Here is a 20,504-nt window from a genome sequence, read left to right as displayed (position 1 = left end):
AGCACCATGTCTCTAGCACCTCCCACACTGATGATGCAGTAAAGCTGCGCCACTCCTGGCATCAGCTCCCCCCAACCCCGCACTCCACACCACACATCCACCATCTATGGAAGATTAACTCTCTCCCCAACACCAATGCTCAGGCCTCTCAAGTCTACCAGTATTGTTGAGTTATGAGGTTGCCAAGGGCTGAAAACATGTAGAGAATCTGCTCACTTCATCAGTAGGTGGTCAAAAACACCAGGACCCCTGACCTCGGAGGAGGCTGTAGCAGCTGAGATGTGTCATTCAACCTCTCCGGGCCCCAGGATAAGCCTGTTCGTTGGCAGCACGTGTCCAGCTCTCTGTCAGACAGGAGTCAGACATATCAGGTGAAAAGAGGAGCATTGCGCTGTCCTCACTGCAACTTGTCAACATTCTCCTGCAGCGTCCGTCCAATTACATTTGTGTCCTGCCTGTGTGTCGTCACCATCTCGATGGCCTCTTGCCTGCCCCACAGTAGTGAGCAGATGCAAGTCTCCACGGTGGGAGAGTTCTTCACTCCCAGGTCCTGGCTGAGCCCAAACTGAGTTGCTATGAGGGGGTCCCTACCCCTGCACCCCATGTGGGTCCTGCACATTGCCTGAGGTCTTTCTTCCTCCTCTGTAGGTTGCCTCTCGCTATCCCCCTTGATGAAATGTGGTGCTTCGCCATCTCCTGCTGGTCCAGCTGTTAATCCTGCTGCAGTGTCAGGTTGTGCAGAGGACAGTGATGTGGGACACCCTCTGGGGGATGTGTTAGAGGACTCCGCTGAAATCGCATCTCAAGCCGAAACGGAAACCAAATCCACCCCTCTCCCCCCACAGAGCCCCAAGTTGCACTTATTTGGGTCCTCCATGTTCTCTCTGGCCCCCTCTGCAAACAGCACCTTGGAGGGTGAATACGACCTGAGTGCTCACCCTCAATATCCCTTTGGAGGTGAGGCTGACACATTCCCATTTTATACAACCGTTGTAAATCGCATCTATGCAACACCTTGCTGGCGACCAATGAATATTCAATGTTTGGGGGCGGAGGGGGGGGGTAAAGTCCTAACAAGAGGACTCATCAATAAGATGCTAATGCATTTAAATGAGGTTCCTGACCTTCTGTGGCAGGATTCTCATTCCACCTCCAGCCAGGGGCCTGGAAAATCAGAAAAGGTTATCTTGCTGGTGGGAATCACATTTCATGATTCTTGCTGTATTTTGCGTCCAGATGCCATTTTCACTGCCAGTAAACATGGACTCATAATTCAGCCCATTAACTCATTTCTCTCTCCGCCAGGGCTGATGTGTCTATCCAGCATTTTCTGCCTTTATTTCAGATTTTTCTGCCGTATTTTACTTTTGTGTTCATAATGTAAGATGTCTGATGTTGTTTTATGGGCAACATAAAGAGACCAAATGAAGAATAAAGCCAATATAAAAGCAGATTACATATATCACCAAAAGCACACTGACTCCTACTGTCACTGTCAATGAAAAATATACAGCCTAAAACTAATTTACAAAGGGGAAGTCACTGCAAACGGCAGGACTAAAGGCAGCTCATTTTCACATTCCGTGCCAACAACCAAATAAGAAACAGCTGTGAAATCTTCTGCAAAGGACAGAATAAGGAATCTGAACAAAAGGCAAAGTGAGTTTATACGTATAACCATGTACAAAAATTCAAACAATTAGCGAAAACTTAACTTCAACTTAATACTCGACTATCATTTAGATTCCTATCTGCTAAACAGTAAAAACTGGCTTTTTCCAGTGAAACGCAGAGCCAATTCAAACAGATTAAAATAAAACTGCAACCCGCACAGCTTCACTGAGCTCAATTTGGGTTAACACTACATCCTGGTACAAACAGCAGCAATGAGAATGATTTCCCTTGTTGGCAAAGGACAGATGTTACAATGCATACTCTTGTTTGTATCAGTATAATTTTACATGAGGCGTGGAATGAATATATTAAACTTCACGCTACATAGACTGTTGCAATCAAGATGCTTTTCCGGGGGAAAAAAAAGGTAGTGGCTGAGTTACGAAACGAACGGATTCAGCAAAGTGCCTTTTGTTTTAATGATGACTCACATGATTATACCATAGCATTGACAATGACTGTGCAAGAATTACTGAGGCACAGCATTCTGGCTTCCCATGGCTGAAGGAGATGGTAATTGACCGCATCTGATGCATTTTAACATTGAGTGATTATTAAAAACAAATATGAAAAGCAGACTCTCAAAGCAGAATATTTTGCTGAAATGTTTTTATTCACGATGCATTTGATGGCATCACAGTACAGTACAGATGGAGGCAGCTCCAATTCAAACATTTCTGTCTGGTTATCCACACAGAAAAATATTTATTTAAATTAAATTCCTGCATTTAAAGGGATAAATTCATAGAATCCCTACAGTGCAGAAGGAGGCCATTCGACCCATCGAGTCTGCACTGACCACAATCCCATCCAGGCCCTATTCCCATATCCCCACATATTTACCCTGCTAATCCCCCGACACTAAGGTCAATTTAGCATGGCCAATCAACCTAACCTGCACATCTTTGGACTGTGGAAGGAGACTGGAGCACCCGGAGGAAACCCACACAGACACAGGCAAAATGTGCAAACTCCATACAGACAGTGCCCCGAGGCCGGAGTTGAACCTGGGTTCCTGGCACTGTGAGGTAGCAGTGCTAAACACTGTGTCACCGTGCCACTCTGTTCTGAGTGTCCGCACTGCCTTACCGAGAATTCCACATGCAAAGCACTGTGGGAAGCACTGATACCTCCTAAGGCAATTTTTAAGACACAAAACATAAAACTAAAGAGTATATATAGGCCGGAATTTTACTGCCCAGCCTGCCACGGGAATCGGAGCGGACAAGGAGCCGAACATGGAAAAGTCCGTTGACCTTGAGCAGGATTTTACGGTCTTAGAATGAGCGAGGCTGTAAAATCCAAGGGGGAGGGGTGGGGGGGAGGAGAAGGAGGAGAGGACCAGGCCACGGAAAGGTCCCTTCACCTTAGGCGGGATTCTCCGGTTTTGGGGTGAGCGCAGCCGGCACATCCCACCCATAGAGTTCTAGTTTTAGTGTTAGTAACTTAAAGCTCTTCCATCAGCTCTGGTCATTTATGTAATGTAATAATGATCCACAAAGACCTTAGAATTTGCACTGTACATTGCATCACAACCCATGTTGGTATATATCCTCTGTACGATGAGGAGTCTTGATCCCATGGGTTTGACCTGCTCTAATACACATTTTCCCTTACATGTTCAGGTATCTGGGACCTCGCAGAAAGGCTCACTGGACCTGGATTCCTGAAAGTGGGCTAAATCCTGTGATGGCCTGCCAGGTAGCTGACTGGTGCTGGATATATTCTCCTCTGGGCTAGTGAAGGCAGACCCAATGGTCAGGACTGTGGAACACCATGCTGGTGATCAAGATCTATACTGAAACAATCTCAGTTGCCTCTCAGGAAATTCACTTTGCTTCAACGATCTCATTGATACATGTCGGCCGAGATGTTACTATCCTGACTGCCATGGCAATCGAGCAGGTAAGAGTGGACCTTGGAAGGGTCTGTTGACCTGGGGTAAGATTTAATGGTTTTGGGATGAGTGAGGCTGTAAAATCCCACCAACGTTCTCTGAAGCTCTTCTTCAAGTTGCCAACCTCTCCTGGGAATGCTGCAATGAGGTGAAACATTCCCAAAAAGTGTTGTATATATTGGTAATGGCCTTTCTTTCATTCATTCATGGGACATGGCCATTCTGGTCAGCATTTATTGCCCATCCCTTGTCATCCTTGTGAAGGCGGTGATGGGTCTTCTCTCTGAACGGCTGCAGTCCATGTTGTGTAAGTACACCCACAATGCGGTTAGAGATATATTTTGATCCAGCGACTGCGAAAGAATGGCAACTTATTTCCTAAATCAGAGTGGAGCTTGGAGGTGAGCTACAAGCGGTGGTCCTCCCTTGCACTTGTTGCTCATGTCCTACTAGGTGAGAGGGATAAGGGGTTTGTAAGTCTTGGCAGGTTGCTTCATGGAGCTGTACCTTTTCAAGCAAGTGGAGAGTGTTCCATCATAATCCTGATTCATCAGCGCTGGAAATCGGGAAATAAATTGCTCATTGCAGAGTACCAAGTCTCTCAACTGAACTCGCAGCCACAGTATTTATGTCGTTAAGTGTCCAGTGAATGGTGATCCTCAGGATATTGATGTTGGTGGATTCTGCAATAGTACTTTATCCAGTGGTTAAACTCTGTCCTAAGCAAGATGTTCGTTGTTTGACACTTGTGTGGTGAGAATGGCACTTGCCACTTGACATGAGATTGGCCTCCAACAGCACAACCATCTTCCCCTGTGCTAGGTATTACTCCAGCTAATGGGGAGATTTTTTGCTGGTAGAAACACAGAAACTAGAAGCAGGAGGAGGCCATTTGGACCTTCGAGCCTGCTTCGCCATTCATTTTGATCATGGCTGATCATCGAATTCAATATCCTGATTCCCTTCATTGGAATTCTGCCCCTCTTCCCTCCACCAGCATTCCCTATGGGTTTCCCAACGGCATGGGGTGTGTACAACGGGAAACCTTGTTGATGGTGGCGGGACCAGAAGATCCCACCACTGGCCAATGGTGGGTCCCTTCTGCAACCACGAAGCATGCCATGGGTGGCGCGGAAAATCCTGCCCGTAGTGTTTGCGGAGTGAATCAAACTGGCCAGAAGATGGTGGGGACTTTTGCAGAGGCTGAGGTCCATCACTCAATTAGCACTTTAAGCTGAAGATTGTTATGAACCTTGTCTTTTGCTCTCTCATTACTATGCTCCGCCATAATTGAGGATGGGGATTTTTATGGAGCTGCCTCCTTGTTTATTTACCCAATGCCATTCTTAACTATTTTATAAAAAATTGTTCATGGGATTTAAGTGTTGCGAACAGACCAGCATTAACTGTCCACCCCAAACTTCCATGAAGAGCATTAATGAACAACTGTTTGTTAAAACAATCCAGTAGTTTTTATACTCCTCGTATCTAGATGTAGCAAGACGACGGAGTGGTGATCTGATCCAACCTGTTGGTTGTTGAACATAGGCTGTATTATCTGCACACATGCCCACTGAAACACAGAGCCAGAATTATGTAATTTATATGCAAACCCATTACTGCTGCCAATCCATCGATGTTTTCATTTCAAACTCCTTCTGTTTGATCTATAATTGGGAATACCTCCTTCCCAGGATATGCCAACATTTGAATATTTGCCAATCCTCTCCCTCAGGGCGTTTGCTCTTTGACCTTATGTACTGCTTTTGCAGGGGCAGCGATGCAGTTCAGTGGCAAAGAATAGAGCTAACGTTTCAAGTTAGGATGATCCTTTGTCAGTGCAGCTCGAAACGTTGGCTCTATCCTTTCTCCACATGTGCTGTCAGACCGGGTGAGATTTCCCAGGATTTTCTGTTTTTGTTTCCGATTCCAGCACCTGCAGTATTTTGCCCTTATGCTAAAGTTCAGTCTCAGTTGCTACTGTGGTGATTGGGGGAGAAACTGAGACAACTGGCACCCAAAGTTTCTGTAGGGAGCATTAACATCAGTGAACTGGTAACTACATGAGTGAGCATTGGGGCTTCACAATGACTATACTAGCAACACGTACCGCACAAACATTGCTGGTGCTAAGAGAATAAAGGATAAGGTGATATTCGGAAGTAATTCAGTCAGGTGGGTGCCATACTTGTCTTGTCCATTCTGGTCAAGTCATTACATTTTTTCCAGCATTAATATGCTGATACTGAGATTGTGATGTTGGGTCAACACTTCAATCATCTCCTTCTACTGTGCTTGCGATATGAAATAAGATCATCTCTTCTCCTGTGTCAAAATGGCCTGTCTGCCTTGTTTGCCTCCATATCACGGTCGGTGAAGTTGAAGGCTCTCATTTCTACAGGATTTCTGTCTAATACCTTTCAACTCTTTTTCCATAAGAGCGAGCATTTTGCCCTACGGTTAGTACAGGAGCCTCAGAAGCAGGAAATTGTCTCCACCCATTTGCAGGCCTGAAATGTGCAGCACAAATTCGCACTGAGAGATGGAAGACTAAGGCTTGCTATAATTGGGATTTGGGCTTCATTTTAATAATTGCAGAGAGCTGCCAAAGCCTGCCACACTTTCAGACAGCTTAATGAGCTAATCCTGTCATTGCTGGCACATTTGACGAAATAATAAATGACTCAGTTCCAAGAGGGAGAAGTTGACCTGTATTGTTCTGGTAGCACTGTTTCTAATGGCACTGTGTGATGATTCAGTGGAGACAGGCAGTGCTGTGGGTCTCCAAACTCATGACCTGTGCAGTGTTCTTCACTGACATCAGGTGGTCTGCCTCTGGGGAATTGATAGTCTGCACAGCACTGCTATTCTTCCCACAGATGCTGGCAAACCTGCTTTGTGTTTCTAGCATTTTCTACTTTTTCAAAAGAAAGTGTGAAGCATCTTATAATCCATTATACTGCAATATCAAGCTCTACAAGTATTTTGCTGATTATTTTTCCCATTCATTCTCAGTAACAGACTTTCTCCCAGCTAACTTTACCACTCACCCCAACTTGCTGTGCCTGTGACAATATATAATCCCACTGCAGGTTGGCGATTTCTCCTCCTGGCCTATATTAGATGTTATATAATCCTGGAACTCACTATGTATTAGCGTCATGAGAGCACTGACTCCAGGGGTGGGATTTTCTGGCTGTGCTCCTCTCAAAACTGGACTTTGCATGGTCTGCCTGCCCACACCCCCTCTCCCCCCACCCGTTACAATTCCCAAGGCAGGCGGGATGGGAAAACTCTGCCCCGGGACTTTAAGCAAAAGGCCAGCCACCACCTTCTCAGGGGCAATTGGTGATGTACAATGAATACAGGAAGGCCTCAGTAGCAATATTCATGTTCTGGGAATGAAAAAAAAAACACTTTTACCATAACGTGAAATTCTGAACAGTCTGGAGCTTATATTTCCAGAAAAGAAAACCGACAGGTGCCCTCAAAGAAGGTTTAAAAATTGAAAAGGCATTCCATAGGGTCGATGTAGAGAAGACGTTCCCACTTGTAGGAGAGTTGAAAACGATGGGCCATAAGATAGTCACTCATAGAATCCCTACAGTGCAGAAATAGGCCAATCTGCCCATCAGTCTGCACCAACCACAATCCCACCCAGGCCCTATTCCTGTACCTCACATATTTATCCTGACGATAGCGTCAATTTAGCTATTGACCAATAACCCACACATCTTTGGACTGTGGGAAGAAACCAGAGCACCCGGAGGAAACCCATGCAGATACAGGGAGAATGTGCAAACTCCACATATCTGAGGCTGGAAGTGAACCTGGGTCCCTGGCTCTGTGAGGCAGCAGAGCTAATCACTGCGCTGTTGTGCTGCCCACAAAACCAATAAGGAATTCTGATGAATCTTCTTTAAGGAGAGTGATTGGTATGTGGAACTCAATGTAACTTCACTTCCCGTATTTTTGGCCATGCACCATTATTTATCCAGCACTATTAATGCAGAAGAATCTCTCAAGCTGCTTTGCAGAGAAGGAAAACAAGCACAGACTGAACGAAGCAAATGGGCCACTAAAAGTTTGCAGAGTCCTTGTCTATATTTAATGCTCTGACAGGCAGACTTTTGATCAGTAAGAGAGTCAAGGGTCATGGGGAAAGGGCAGGAAAGTGGACATGAGGAATGTTGGATCAGCCATGACCCTATTAAATGGGGGAGCAGGCTTGAGGGGCCGAATGGCCTATACTTATTCTTATTTCTTATGGTTTTAAATAAGTGGGTTTTGTGGATATTTGTAGGAAAGTAAGGTTGAGAAATTTAAGGAGAGAATTCTATAGATTGTGGCTAAGTCAGGTGAGGGTATAATTGTGGAGGGAGGGAGGATGTAACAGAACCAAGAGTGAACAAAATAAAAAGGAATTTTAGGTCAAGAGGACATGACAGAGATAGAAATGGGCAGAGTACATCCCCAGCTTGTTAAGGATTTCGCGAAACGCAGGCATTGTAGATTGCCGCATAATAAAGGTATCGTGAATGTCTTCAAGATAATGGACAGTGACTTGTCTTATTTACACTGAGGTCAGACTACTGAGCACTAATTAAATGGCAACCTTTTCTGTTGAAGTAGGCAATCAAGGAAGCCTCAGAGTCACAATGATAATGGCTGGTAGCTTCCGCGCAAGGCGGCCCACCATTGATTGATGGTGGGATCTTCTGGTCCTGCCATCATCAGCAGGGTTTCCCATTGAATGCACCCCTTGCCTTAGTGAAACCCATGCTGGGGTTGTGTCGTGGGCAGGACCGCAAGATTCCACCAGTATGAATGGCCAGGAAGTTCAGGCCAACATCTATTATGACCTCTGCTCTACCCTTCAGTGAGAGTTTTATGTAACCCTTTCCTCAGGAAAGTTTTGCCCTTGTCACTTTGTACATTTAAAGTCAACAATTGGTTGATCTGGTAGTCATGCTCTGCGCTGGTTTAGAAGGTTGTGGTGGTATACAGGTGTAATGTTTTGGGAATATTCACTGCAAAGGAAGTGATGCAGGTCAGCTAAGAAAGAGTGGCATAGCTCAGCAACAGCTATCTTTGTGATGCGAAGAATGGAAGCTAGGTCTCCTGGCAGCTCCACGAGTATATGTGGGCCTTCAAATAATGATCGATATGAAGGTATTGCCTCAGGTATCACTACTGTTAAGAAAAAGTACTTTCAAAAGCAGCAAATCAAACATCAATAAATAGAGTCAAACAGCACAGAAAGTGGCCCTTTGGCCCATCATGTCTGTGCCAGCTATCAAGCACCTATCAATTCCATTCCCCTTTTCCAGCCTTGTGTGCTATGGCACTTCAAGTACTCATCTAACACATCCTGGAAACATAATTGCAGTGACTTTCTCGTGTTTATTCCAATGTACCTGGACCACAAAGTCTCTTCTGACCTCCACGCTTCTAGCTTTTCAGCATTTAGAAAATACTTTGGACCCGAGGAGGATGGAACAGTGCGAGTGATTTCACATTTGCTTACAGTGAAATAAATCTGTTTGCCACAGTTTTACCCATTTACTTAATCTGCTGACAACTTTCCATTCCGTTCGCTTCCATTCACACTGCTTGTCGCGCTGCCCATCTTCACCAATAAACTTAACGACATGTTGCTTTTCATTTCATCATCTAAGTTGCTAATAAACATGGTGAATGGTTGAGGCCCCACCATAGATTCTTGCAAGGCTTCAAGTCACATTCTGTCAGCCACAGTAAAACCCATTGGATGGGATTTTATGACCTCGCTTGGGCGAGGCTTGAAAATTCCTGCTGGAGGCCAACAGAGAATTCCGTTCTGTCAGCCTCGCCCGCCCCTGAGGCAGTAAAATTCCGACCATTCTCCCTGCTCTTGGTCTCCTGTCACTCAGTCAATTTGCTAACCAAATCAGCAATTTGCCTGCAATTAACATCCGTTCCTCCTGCATTTTAAACCATTTTAATGAAAAACAAACAAGTTGAATATTAATAAAATCTAAATGGGTCAATGTTTGCAGTTTCCAATTCAGACTGAATCAAAGCTAAATGCCACAAATAAATTCTCACCCCTACTTTTCTTTCTATTCTGTCTCCCTTTAAAAGTTATAAGCCAAATTTGTGCAAAGATCTTATCCATGTTTTTTCTCTCTGCATTGCTACTGATACACTTTGCTGCAGCTCAGAGGAAAACTCTTTAATGTTTTAGCAGTTCAATGAATTCAACCATATGATTTGCCATGACAACGGAAAAAGAAGGGGGGACAAATGGGCCTATGAGAAGAAGCCTGTTCTTGAGGGAATGCAGCATTCTGCCTGATAAACAACTCTGTTCACGGACAGGAACAGATCACGCCAGCCCTGCAGTGAACTAATTTTGAATGGGCTGGTGCCCTTTGTCAGAATATTCCATTATCATTTTAAAGCGCACTGCCTTAGTTGTATTAATGATAATGCTGAAGCTTTTGCTTTCATTCTTTTTGAATTTATTTAGTAATAGAGATTGCAGAACTCTGATTTCAACCTGTCTTAGGCATTGCTCTCAATTTCCCAACAGCCCCGAAACCCTTTGGCATTACTGCCTTGTAACTAATCCCAGGTACACACTGTTTTCAACAATTGTTCTGCTACATCTTTTCATTAACCATACTGGGAAGTATACTTGCACTGTGGAACACCAAAAACTCTTTTAAGATTTACTGCAGCTATAATAGTCAAATAATGTAGGTTTCTTACATGAATCGATCATAACTTCCACGGAATAGCAATCGCAGTCGGATGCCGCTCTTCTCCTATTTAATTACACTGAAATGCAGCCTCACCTGTTAAAATTTATTAGTGTCACAAGTAGGCTTACATTAACAGTGCAATGATGTTACTTTGAAAACCCCAAGTGCCACACTCTAGCGCTGTTCAGGTACACTGAAGGAGAATTTAACATGGCCAATGTACTTAACCAGTACATTTTTCAAATAGTGGGAGGAAAGCGGAACACCTGGAGGAAACCCATGCAGACATGGGAGAAAGTGTACAGACAATGACCCAAGCCGGGAATCGAACACGGCCTCCTGGCGCTGTGAGACGGCAGTGCTAACCATTGTGCCATTGTGCCACCCTCCATTCTGCCCAATCATCCAATTCGGGCTGGGTGAGAAAAATGCTGTGGGATCCTGAGGCTTTGTGTCGATGGTAATTAAAGTCGGAGGTAAGGAAGACATGACCTCCCCTCCCTTCCCACCGTTTTACAGCACTAGCCATAGATTTAAAGGTCCAGTCACTTTGAGAATCCAGGAAGAAGGCAGGTGTATGGTAAGAGGGGAAGTGGGTTGACGTTGGGTGGTGATCAGTGAGGGATGGTCAGTGGTAAGGGAGGGTAGGGGTTTGGGTGGTCAGTGGGATGGATTTCTGTGCAAAGGTGATGGTCATTTGGGGGAGTGATTAGTGAGGGGTGTCAGATGGGGTTCAGGTGGTGAATCAGGGAATTGGTTGGTCAGTGGGGTGGTGGGGTTACGTGGTCAGCAGGTGATGCAAGGTATAGTTAAGGTTTGCGGAATAGTTGGGAGTGGAGGTGGTAGTTATGTGATGGAGGTGGCAGTCGTGGGGTGGGGAGGGTATTGCTCGTGGGTATTCATAGTTGTCCTGATTTTATTTATACCTACAATACGGCACAGTACCTGGTTTGTTCTTAAATTGCTGTTATTGAAAAGAATGAGTGAATTTGAACCAAGCAGTCCTCAAAGTGATGACACTTTGTAAAAAAATGACAATATTAGTTAGGCTGAAACATAGCACTAGTGCTACTATATTGACCAAAGAATACAACGTTAGTGAATCTACAGTTATACACATTATGTGTCTTCAAACTACCTCCACCAACGTCACTTCCAATTCCATCACATTCTGCTGGACAGCCTCATAATAAGGGCAAGTGTGACTCATAAATACTTCTTATTTTGATAAACAGGAGAACATCTTTATATTTATTTAAAAAAAAACATGTTTTTGTCTTTTACTCTCTATCCATTTCTATGGTTGGAATTTATCTAATTTACTCCCACAAAATATGCTTGCAGTTTACATAATTGCTGTTTGAGAGTTTTTCCACCCTGCCAGCGGGTTGGACGTTGCTGCATTGGAAAACAGCCTCCCGGTTTGTCTTTCCTTTGATTTTTTTTAAACTTTGCAAATTGCTTGCATTTTGTTTCAAATTTGCATTCAAAGAACGGCAGCAAATTGTAGAACTAGGAGCAGTGATGCAACCCCCAGCATGTACTGAGCCCGATTATATCACCTGACAAAAGCAGCTTTACAAAAAAAACACCAATTTCATGACTTTTTGTTCGTAGTGGAAACTGTTTGTGAATGCTGCAGAGGATGAATCCCAGATGAATTCTTCACTGAGTTTTCCTTATGGGACAAAAAAACCCGTCAGACCGAACCAACAATATCTGGGCTGGTATTCTCCCCAAAAAATTCTAAGTGCTGAATTTGAGTAAAAACTGGAGTAAATCACGTTAGTTTTTTCAGCAGGAGTTTCAAATTGAATCTCCCATAATCTTAGCACTGCTGACTATCCCAGGGAGATTCACACTGAAAATCCAGGGATGGGACCTATTCCTGCTGAAGAGGCTGGTAGTACAGCGCTGAGTGGGGGTAGAGGCTCACGGGCCTGGGACTGAAATCTCCGTGCCTGCTAATGACATTAAAATGCAGATGTGAATATGGAAATCAACTCTGTGCTGATTTCCAGCATGAAGCCGATGACTCTGGAAATCTGGGCCCGGAGACATGTGGAGGCCATTAGGGCCCAGCGTGGAGGCCAATTAACGTCCACCACTGATGTCTCCCGTCTCATTGCGCTGCTAGAACAGAACAACAGGCTCAGAGAATCACCCCTTGATGTTTAAATGCCTCCTGTAGTACACATATCTAAAGCGCTGTGTCCAAATGCTACCAAAACCCCAAACATGCCAATTTGTCAGTAATTATTACAACCATCCCACTGGTACATTCCATTACCCAAGCTCTCAATCTCCCCATGCCAACCTCCTCATCTCCAACACAAGGGGAGAGATGTACTCCACACCCAGCATCACTATCTCTGCATTACCACAAGCAGGAACCTTTATTTCATCACGGACACACATTATGCACAAATGGTGAATCTTTTCACATCCCACTGTAACCATTCCAATGTTCCCGCACCCACTGATCCCTTCTTCAAGATTATAACCACTGACCATCATTCCACTTCTCCCAAACTCCAGCAGAATCCTCCACGTTTATCACATGCCCTCCCATTTCATTTTGGGGTGGTCCTCCTAGTTTCAAAGTCTCAAACACTACTACATTCTTCTGAGTGCTGCTCCTGCAGACCTTGCCATTGGTCCAATTATCACTGCTCCCCTCAGCATCTCTCTACAGAATGTCCTTTCACTGATGAACGAAGCCCCTGAGTATATGTTAAATCCTTTCCACCAGTCTTAAATCAATCACCTCATCATTGTAGCTGGAAATCTGCAAGATCAAAGTTACAACTCCTGTGTTTTGCTTCCAGATACTATCCACACATAAAGTGGAAGGAGGCCATTTGGCCCATCGAGCCTGCACCTATAACAATCCCACCCAGGCCCTATCCCCACAACCACATGTATTTACCCTGCTAATACCCTTGACATAAAGGAGCAATTTAGCATGGCCAATCAACCTAATCTGCACATCTTTGGAAGGAAAGCGGAGCACCTGGAGGAAACTCACACAGACACTGGGAGAATGTGCAAACTCCACACAGTGACCCAAGCTGGGAATTGAACCCAGGTCCCTGGAGCTATGAAGCAACAGTGCTAATCACTGTGCCACTGTGCAGATACTGTTCTCAAATGGCTTCAAGTCGATAAGCAACTCCTCCCAGCCTGCCTCTGCCCTGGAAACTCCATTTGTGCTATAGTGTAACACAATGTGATCAATATTAAGCACTACATGAGATTTATAAAAAGAAATCATTCTTGAGCCAGCTGTACCTAATATTTCCAAATTCAGTAAATGTTATCAGACAGATCGTTGTGATTTACAATTATTATAATCAGGAAAAGTTATACTTGATATTGCCCACCACAGTATTCCGTGATGTTGTTGCACCCCTTTTTAACATACAACAAAGGGTTTTATTCATTATTTCAAGTATCCAAGTTTGCAAAGCCACCTTGGCAGTTCTAAAGCTAAAGAATAGCACTTAATTCATGAAACATTTTTTATTACAGTGACTCTCAAGTTAGGGACATCTTAACTGTCTAGATATATCCTATCATTGTTTGAATTTTATCAAGTGATTTAAGGAATGGTTCCTTACCTGGCTGCACCAGACATAACTTTTGCTCTCTCTTGTGTTTGATATGCTGAATGTTCCACTCGGTTGCAACTCCAGAATTCAGTTTCCTTCCACCTTCCTCTTCTTCATTCACCGTGGGAAATGTTAACAGGCTATTGGCTGACTTTGAAGGTGATTTAACAGGAGACACCGACTGGCTGCTGGGACACCCTGTGTCATCTGTTCAACAAGGACAGAAAAGAAAATGAGGATGACGGATCTTTCTAGCATTCTGGATGTAGGTTAGGTACAATTTAAAGACTTTCCAAAGCTCTGGGGCTGGATTTTCAATCTGAGGTCAGGAACCTAAAGCCCAGGTCTTTTCCAGGTTCTGGGCTGTCGTGTTTCCATGTTGCTGATGCAATGCTGCTTTTATACGTAATATCCCTGAAGGTCAGAGGCAAAACTCAAAGCCCAGCAGTGCCTGGAGGCAGAACAGGTTGAGGAGGGTGAATCTCAAAGATACATGGTAGCTAAGGGTGGGCTTGCTGCTGCCTTGCAGGTGGTAGCAGGCCAAGGGGCAGAGGGCAAATATCCTAATGGTCAGTCATATTGTTCTTAATCTGCTTTGCCTAAGTGATGGCAACTTTTGCTGCTGCTTCAGTACCATGGTAAAATTTCCCTTTCTTTCCAAAACATTAAATCTTTCCAAAGCATTAACGGCTGCTTGCCGGGCAGCTGGGAGCAACGTGCACCAGACTGTTTGCTCGTCAGATTTGGAAATTTCTTTCTGCTCCTCTCCAGCCTATCAAAAGCTCACGTGGTTTACCGAGCAGTTAATTGGAGGCACGAACATTACCAGCTCCCCATTGTCCTCGCTTTGAAATGGCAGCACATTCTAGAAACATCAAAGATGGTCGCACCTTGAGCATCATTTTCAAAGCATGCCTGCACTTGTCCTTGCCTCATGGGTGTTTTAAAGTCTTCCCCCTACACTTACAGGAGAACATTTATTAAACGATGGATAAAGGAAGACAAGAAGACTCACTTAAAATATATAATTATTAACTGTCTCTATTGGAAAATGGGCAGCATGCTGATGGTAAGAATGGAATTAATAAGAGTCATTTTCCTTTTCCAATCTCACAGCTTTCCAACTGGCACCGTGCTCCTCTGAACTGGTCAACAAGACAGCCACAGGAAGGATGAGTTCCCACTTTAACTACGTAGATCAGGGTGACATCAATTCGATTTGACTGATTTCTTATTGTCACATGTATTGGGATACAGTGAAAAGTACCGTTTCTTGTGCGCTCTACAAAGCATACTGTTCATAGAGTACATAGAGGAGTAGGAGAGGGGAGGGTGCAGACTGTACTGTTACAGTCATAGCTAGGGTGTAAAGAAAGATCAACTTGATATGCGGTAGGGCCATTCTATCAGAATGCAAGTTCAAGCTGAAACTTATCAGGAAGCTTTGAAAGAAAGGTGGGGTGAGCCACGAAAAGCAAATGTGTTGTGTTTGGATTTGGATTGTACAATAGAAGAGGCCCAGAAGGTAAATGGAAAAGTTCTACTTCAGGCTAGACTGAAGGCCAGGAGGGGCAAGAGTGCTTTTGAATTTGTTTAGAACCTCCATCCCCAGCCCAGCTACAAGAGAACAGCTATACCATTCTGCCACAAATTCCCCTTCCTGCTCACTGGTCACAGGACTCTGCAGAGCATTATCTAGTTAAATTGCTACTTTTAATATTGACAGTACCTCCAGACATCCAACCTTGCTACTCCCTCACACCCTTCCTATCCTCCTGTGAAAATCAAGGCAATTCCCTCTGCATCCTAGGAACATTTGTCAATATCGGCACACGACCAGCAATCCCTGTTTTACTTTCCAAATAGCCAAGTGTCAAGAAAGGGAGCACATTTGCCGAATAAAACTGGTTTTATTGGCAATATAACAACGGCAATAATATGCAATGTTAATAAATGCAGAAAAAATAAATGAATTCTGATATCCTCAAGAACCCTGCGCTCCAGTTTGAAAATCTATATTACAGAGAGAACTATGTTGAAAAGGCTATGCGCAAATATAGACACAGTAAATTATTCATCTACTGGTGCACTATTATATTTTCAGATTAGATTAGCAGATGTTAAATTGGCAGTTTAAAAGTCAAAACCTGTTTTGAAATTTGGAACGCCCATTTTGTGCTTTATTCATTTTCATCAAGAATACAAATATCAATGTTTATGATAAGCTCTGGAGTTTGCAGTGAGCTAATGCAGAATTTAAACTGAATGACTGTTGTTGATAACGTAGAGGTTTTTAGTGCTTTCCTAACTTGAATCTACCTTGCATTTTCTTCTCAAGGGTAAATAGTTGAAGATTGTGCTGAGACCCCATGAAAATAAAATTGCATTTTAAAATCCTTTAGTAAATACAGTGTTGGCTTTTACAGGAGTGATTTATGAGTCCTGCACATTTTAATCTTCATGGGATACTATAAATGGAAATCCTGGATTGTGCATTTTGCATATTGACGTTTATGGCATATTAATTGACTTCTACTGCTGCTGGTAAGATATCTCTGTTAATGATACTTCAGTGTCTTAGTTCTAGCAACTGTATAACATTCTCTCTGAACATCATGGCAAGATTGATAATTGAAATTTAAAGCATTGAGCTACAAAGAAAGACCCATGATCAAAACAGTAAAGGAGGTGGAGAACAAGTTTTCAAGTCACAGTGCACACAAAGGTGGCTATTGTGATAAAATTCTACTGAAGAACCAATGGGATGATTAAGAGATACATAAGAGATTTAAGGAATGAGCATTTTTATGATTAATAGTTATCTGGGGGGTGTGCCAGAGGATTTCCAAGTGGCAAATGTGACACCCTTCTTCGAGAAAGGGCAGTCCTAGTAACTACAGGTCAGTTAGTTTAATATCAACAAGCACTTGGATAGGTTTGAGTTACTTAACGATAACTAACATGGATTGATAAAATGTAAATTGTGCTTGACTAATCTAATTGATTTTTTTTGATGAAATGACATAAAAAGATGTTGAAGAGAATGCCTATATTAATTTTTAGAATGCATTTAATGAACATCTACATAAAAGGCTGGTTAACAAAACTGTGGCTCATGGAAGGGTCAATGTCACACTGGATAAATAAAAAAACTGGCTCACAGTAAGTAACAATGATTCATGGTGAAGGCTTTTTTTCAGGTTTGAGAATAGGAGACAGTGATTTTACCTAATGCTCAGTTCTAGGACCACTGCTCTTCTGACACATATAAATGACTTGGATATTCAAATATAGGTAGGAATTTTACCAAAAACTCAAAGAGTGTTGGTTCTGGTGAGAAAAATGGCATGTTTCTCCCCTCTCCGGTTTTCTCTCTTACCCCACTCTGTCACAATAAACAGCTGGGCATGTTTCACACCATCATGTAGGGGAGTGGAGCCTCAACACCAGCAGAAGCCACACCAGCAGAAGCCGGCTCCATTGAGTTTGGGGCGTCATGTTTAAAGGGTGCCCCGATCAAAGCAAAAAGTGACCTCCCCCATCCCACCATGGAGGTAACAGGGGATTCTCCCTATCCTGCCTTGTAATCAGGGCTGGCATTCTCCCCCACCCTCTGGAGCCCGTATTTCTAACCCTCACCCCGAGCAGTATTACCCCCCCACCACCAACCTCCTCCACACCCTCCACCTGCAAATGGACATTGCTGGAGTCGCCAATTCCCACATCCATTCCTGCCCACCACCACATATAAATTAATTCCTCCACTGCTCCCCCATGAGTGATCACAAACTTGGAGGTGTGGCAAATGGTGAGAATGATGCATATCAACATGACATAGCCAGGCTAACAGAATAGACAAGGGGCAGATGGTATTGAATAGAGAGAAGTTTGAGGTAATGCACGTTGGCAGATGAGGTAGGGAGAGGCAATACAAAAGTAACAGCACAGTTTGAAAGAGTGTGCTGGAACAAGAGACCTGGGGATGGGTGTGTATAGATCCTTGCATACTGAGAGAATGGTTTGTAAAGCATGTGGTTTACAAAGCACGTGGGTTACTGGGCTTAAGCAACAGTCCTATTGCATACAAAAGCAGGAAAGTTATGCTGAACCTTTACAAAGCTCTGATTAGGCCACAACTAGAGTATGTGTCCAGTTCTAGTCACCACACTTTAGAAAAGATGTGAGGGTTTCGAGAGGCTGCAGAGGAGATTTACCAGCATTGTTCCAAGGTGAGGGTTAGTAACAAAGTTAGGATGAAGAAGCGAATGTTATTCCTCTTGCAGCAAAGGGGAGATTTGATAAAAATTATAACAGGTTTGAGTAAGGTAGACAAGGAAAAATTGTCCCCATTAGCTGATGGTATAAGGACTAGGGGACACAGGTGTAAGGTTTTAAGCAAGGGATGCACAGGGAATGCAAGGACTTTTTTATGCATTAAGTGTTAATCGGCTTGCCTGACAACCGTAAAGGCAGACAGGCAATATAAAATCCCAGTCAACTACTGTTAAACTCATTTAAATTGGCTTCTTAATTATCAGTGGCCGTGCTTCCAATTTATGCCCTTGCCTGCTAAGTGAAACATCTCAAGAGGATGTGACGACACAGGAACATGCATTCAATGTCTCCTCATGTGATTTAATGTGCTTCTAAGTTGGGCGTGTGCTGCCCGAGCAACATAAAATCCTGGCCACTAATTTTCCACTTCTAATGTCTGGTTTACAAGATCTTCCAACAGTAACAGAGGTTAGATTGGTCATTAATCAGCCAAGGAATCTGGAAAACTGTATCAGCTCAATCAACATTAATTCTAGTCTATTAGACAAAAGATTCAGATGCTTGGAATCTGTTTCTGGAATATTTTTAACTTTAAAGTTATCCAAAACTCTGCTGTCCGTGTCTTAATTCACAGAAAGTTCCATTTCCCTATTACCCCTACTCACACTAATTACATTGCTCCCAAGTAATCTCTTGATTTTAACACTCTTATCCTTTTTTTTCCCCAATCTCTCCAAGGTCTCGTCTCTCCCTATCTTTGTAATCTCTTCACCCCCAGAATTCTTCAAGATATCTGCACTCCTCTAACTCCGGCCTCTCGTGTATCCCCAATTATAGCTGCTCCAACAATGGTGGACATGCTGAGTTGTTTAGACCCTAAGCTTTGGAATTCCCTCTCTAAACCTCTCGGTCTCTTTACCTTGATTTCCTCCTTTAAGACACTTCTTAAAACCTCTGTAACCAAGATTTTGGTTATCTGACCTAATATCGCCTAATGGTACTGTCATACTTTAGTTTAGAATGCTCCTGTGTATGCTCTGAAATATCTGGGATATAGCATTATCTTAAAAGTGCTACATAAATAAAAATGTTTTGCTGTTGCTGGATGTGTGTTTAGATTCTTTCAAATTTAAAACATTTAAAGAGGAGTTGGGCATATTCTTAGGCAGCCAAGCTACTCACTAAGTAGCAAAATTAGTCCTCAGTCTATGCATACTTTCATTTAGCCATCTTATATCTTCAGAAAATTATGCATTTGGCCTAAGGCCTACCTCACACTTGTAGTGCTACACGCTTTCTAATGCAGAAAGCAAGTGCAAGAGGGTCAGGGATGTTGTACCCAAACTTCAAATATGAACTTTAAAATAAGTATTTTTCATACATTCACGTGGGCTTTACTGGCTGCTAGATTTTACTGCCCATCCCTAACTGCCCTTCAACTGAATTGTTTAATAGGCCATTTAAGAGTCAACCCCATGATATGGCTTTGGAGTCACATGTAGGCCAGACAAGGTAAGGATGGCAGATTTCTGTCACCAAAGGACATTATTGAACCAGATGGGCTTTTACAACAATCAACAGAGTTTTAATTTCAGATTTCCTTTGAATTCTAATTTTATTAGCTGCTGTGGTGGGATCCAAACCCAGTTCCTAGAGCAGGGGTCTCCAAACTACGTCCCGTGGGCCACATCTGGCCCGCAGCAACTTGAAATATTTATAAATAATAAAACTTATTCATTCATTTAAATTTTGTTCATTCATTTATAAAACTAATTTTTTCTTTGGTCCGAGAAAATGTGTAAAATGTACAATGTGGCCCTTGTACTGAAAAGTTTGGAGAATGTTGCCCTAGAGCATTACTGTGTGGGTCAATGGATTATTAACCTAGGGGTAATACCACTACCTTCCCATGAGATCGTTTAAATAGGTGAACCTTTGGTTCAGATGCTGAAAGGTGCAAGGGGAGGGGCAGGAGTGGGACACCATTCTATTTGTCTTATAAATGAACTTGGATATCCTTTGGATATCTTTTCCTCACGCTATCCATGATCCCTTGGCTTGCTGCTCCATACCTGTTTTTCCAATGTGTGTTTTGCCCAGTCCCCTTTTGGTCAAGCAGGGGAAGTGCAACACACACAAAGACAGCTTGCCTTCACTGATTGTTGGTATATGATGGTGTACTCCTAGCACACCCAGAGCAGTGCTTGAAGAATCAATACTAACAACATAACGTGGTAACAACAACAAGTGTTATCCAGTGAAACAATGTCCTTTATTTTTATTCATTCATGGGATATGGGA

General features: G+C 43.2%; 1 protein-coding gene across 4 annotated transcripts in view; it reads right to left on the bottom strand.

The window, feature by feature from the left end:
• Window positions 1-20,504, bottom strand: part of LOC145346578 (syntabulin-like) — a 111,127-nt gene that overhangs the window by 44,808 nt on the left and 45,815 nt on the right. For all 4 annotated transcript variants that reach the window (XM_080194004.1, XM_080194005.1, XM_080194007.1 and 1 more), the window contains one exon: window positions 13,938-14,135. In XM_080194004.1, coding sequence (XP_080050130.1) covers window positions 13,938-14,135 — 198 coding nt within the window. The remainder of the gene's footprint in view (window positions 1-13,937; window positions 14,136-20,504) is intronic.

Source organism: Carcharhinus amblyrhynchos, chromosome 8 (genome assembly GCF_965287045.1).
Source record: "Carcharhinus amblyrhynchos chromosome 8, sCarAmb.v2.hapA, whole genome shotgun sequence".
NCBI lineage: Eukaryota > Metazoa > Chordata > Chondrichthyes > Carcharhiniformes > Carcharhinidae > Carcharhinus > Carcharhinus amblyrhynchos.
This window is presented reverse-complemented; position numbering and strand designations above follow the sequence as displayed.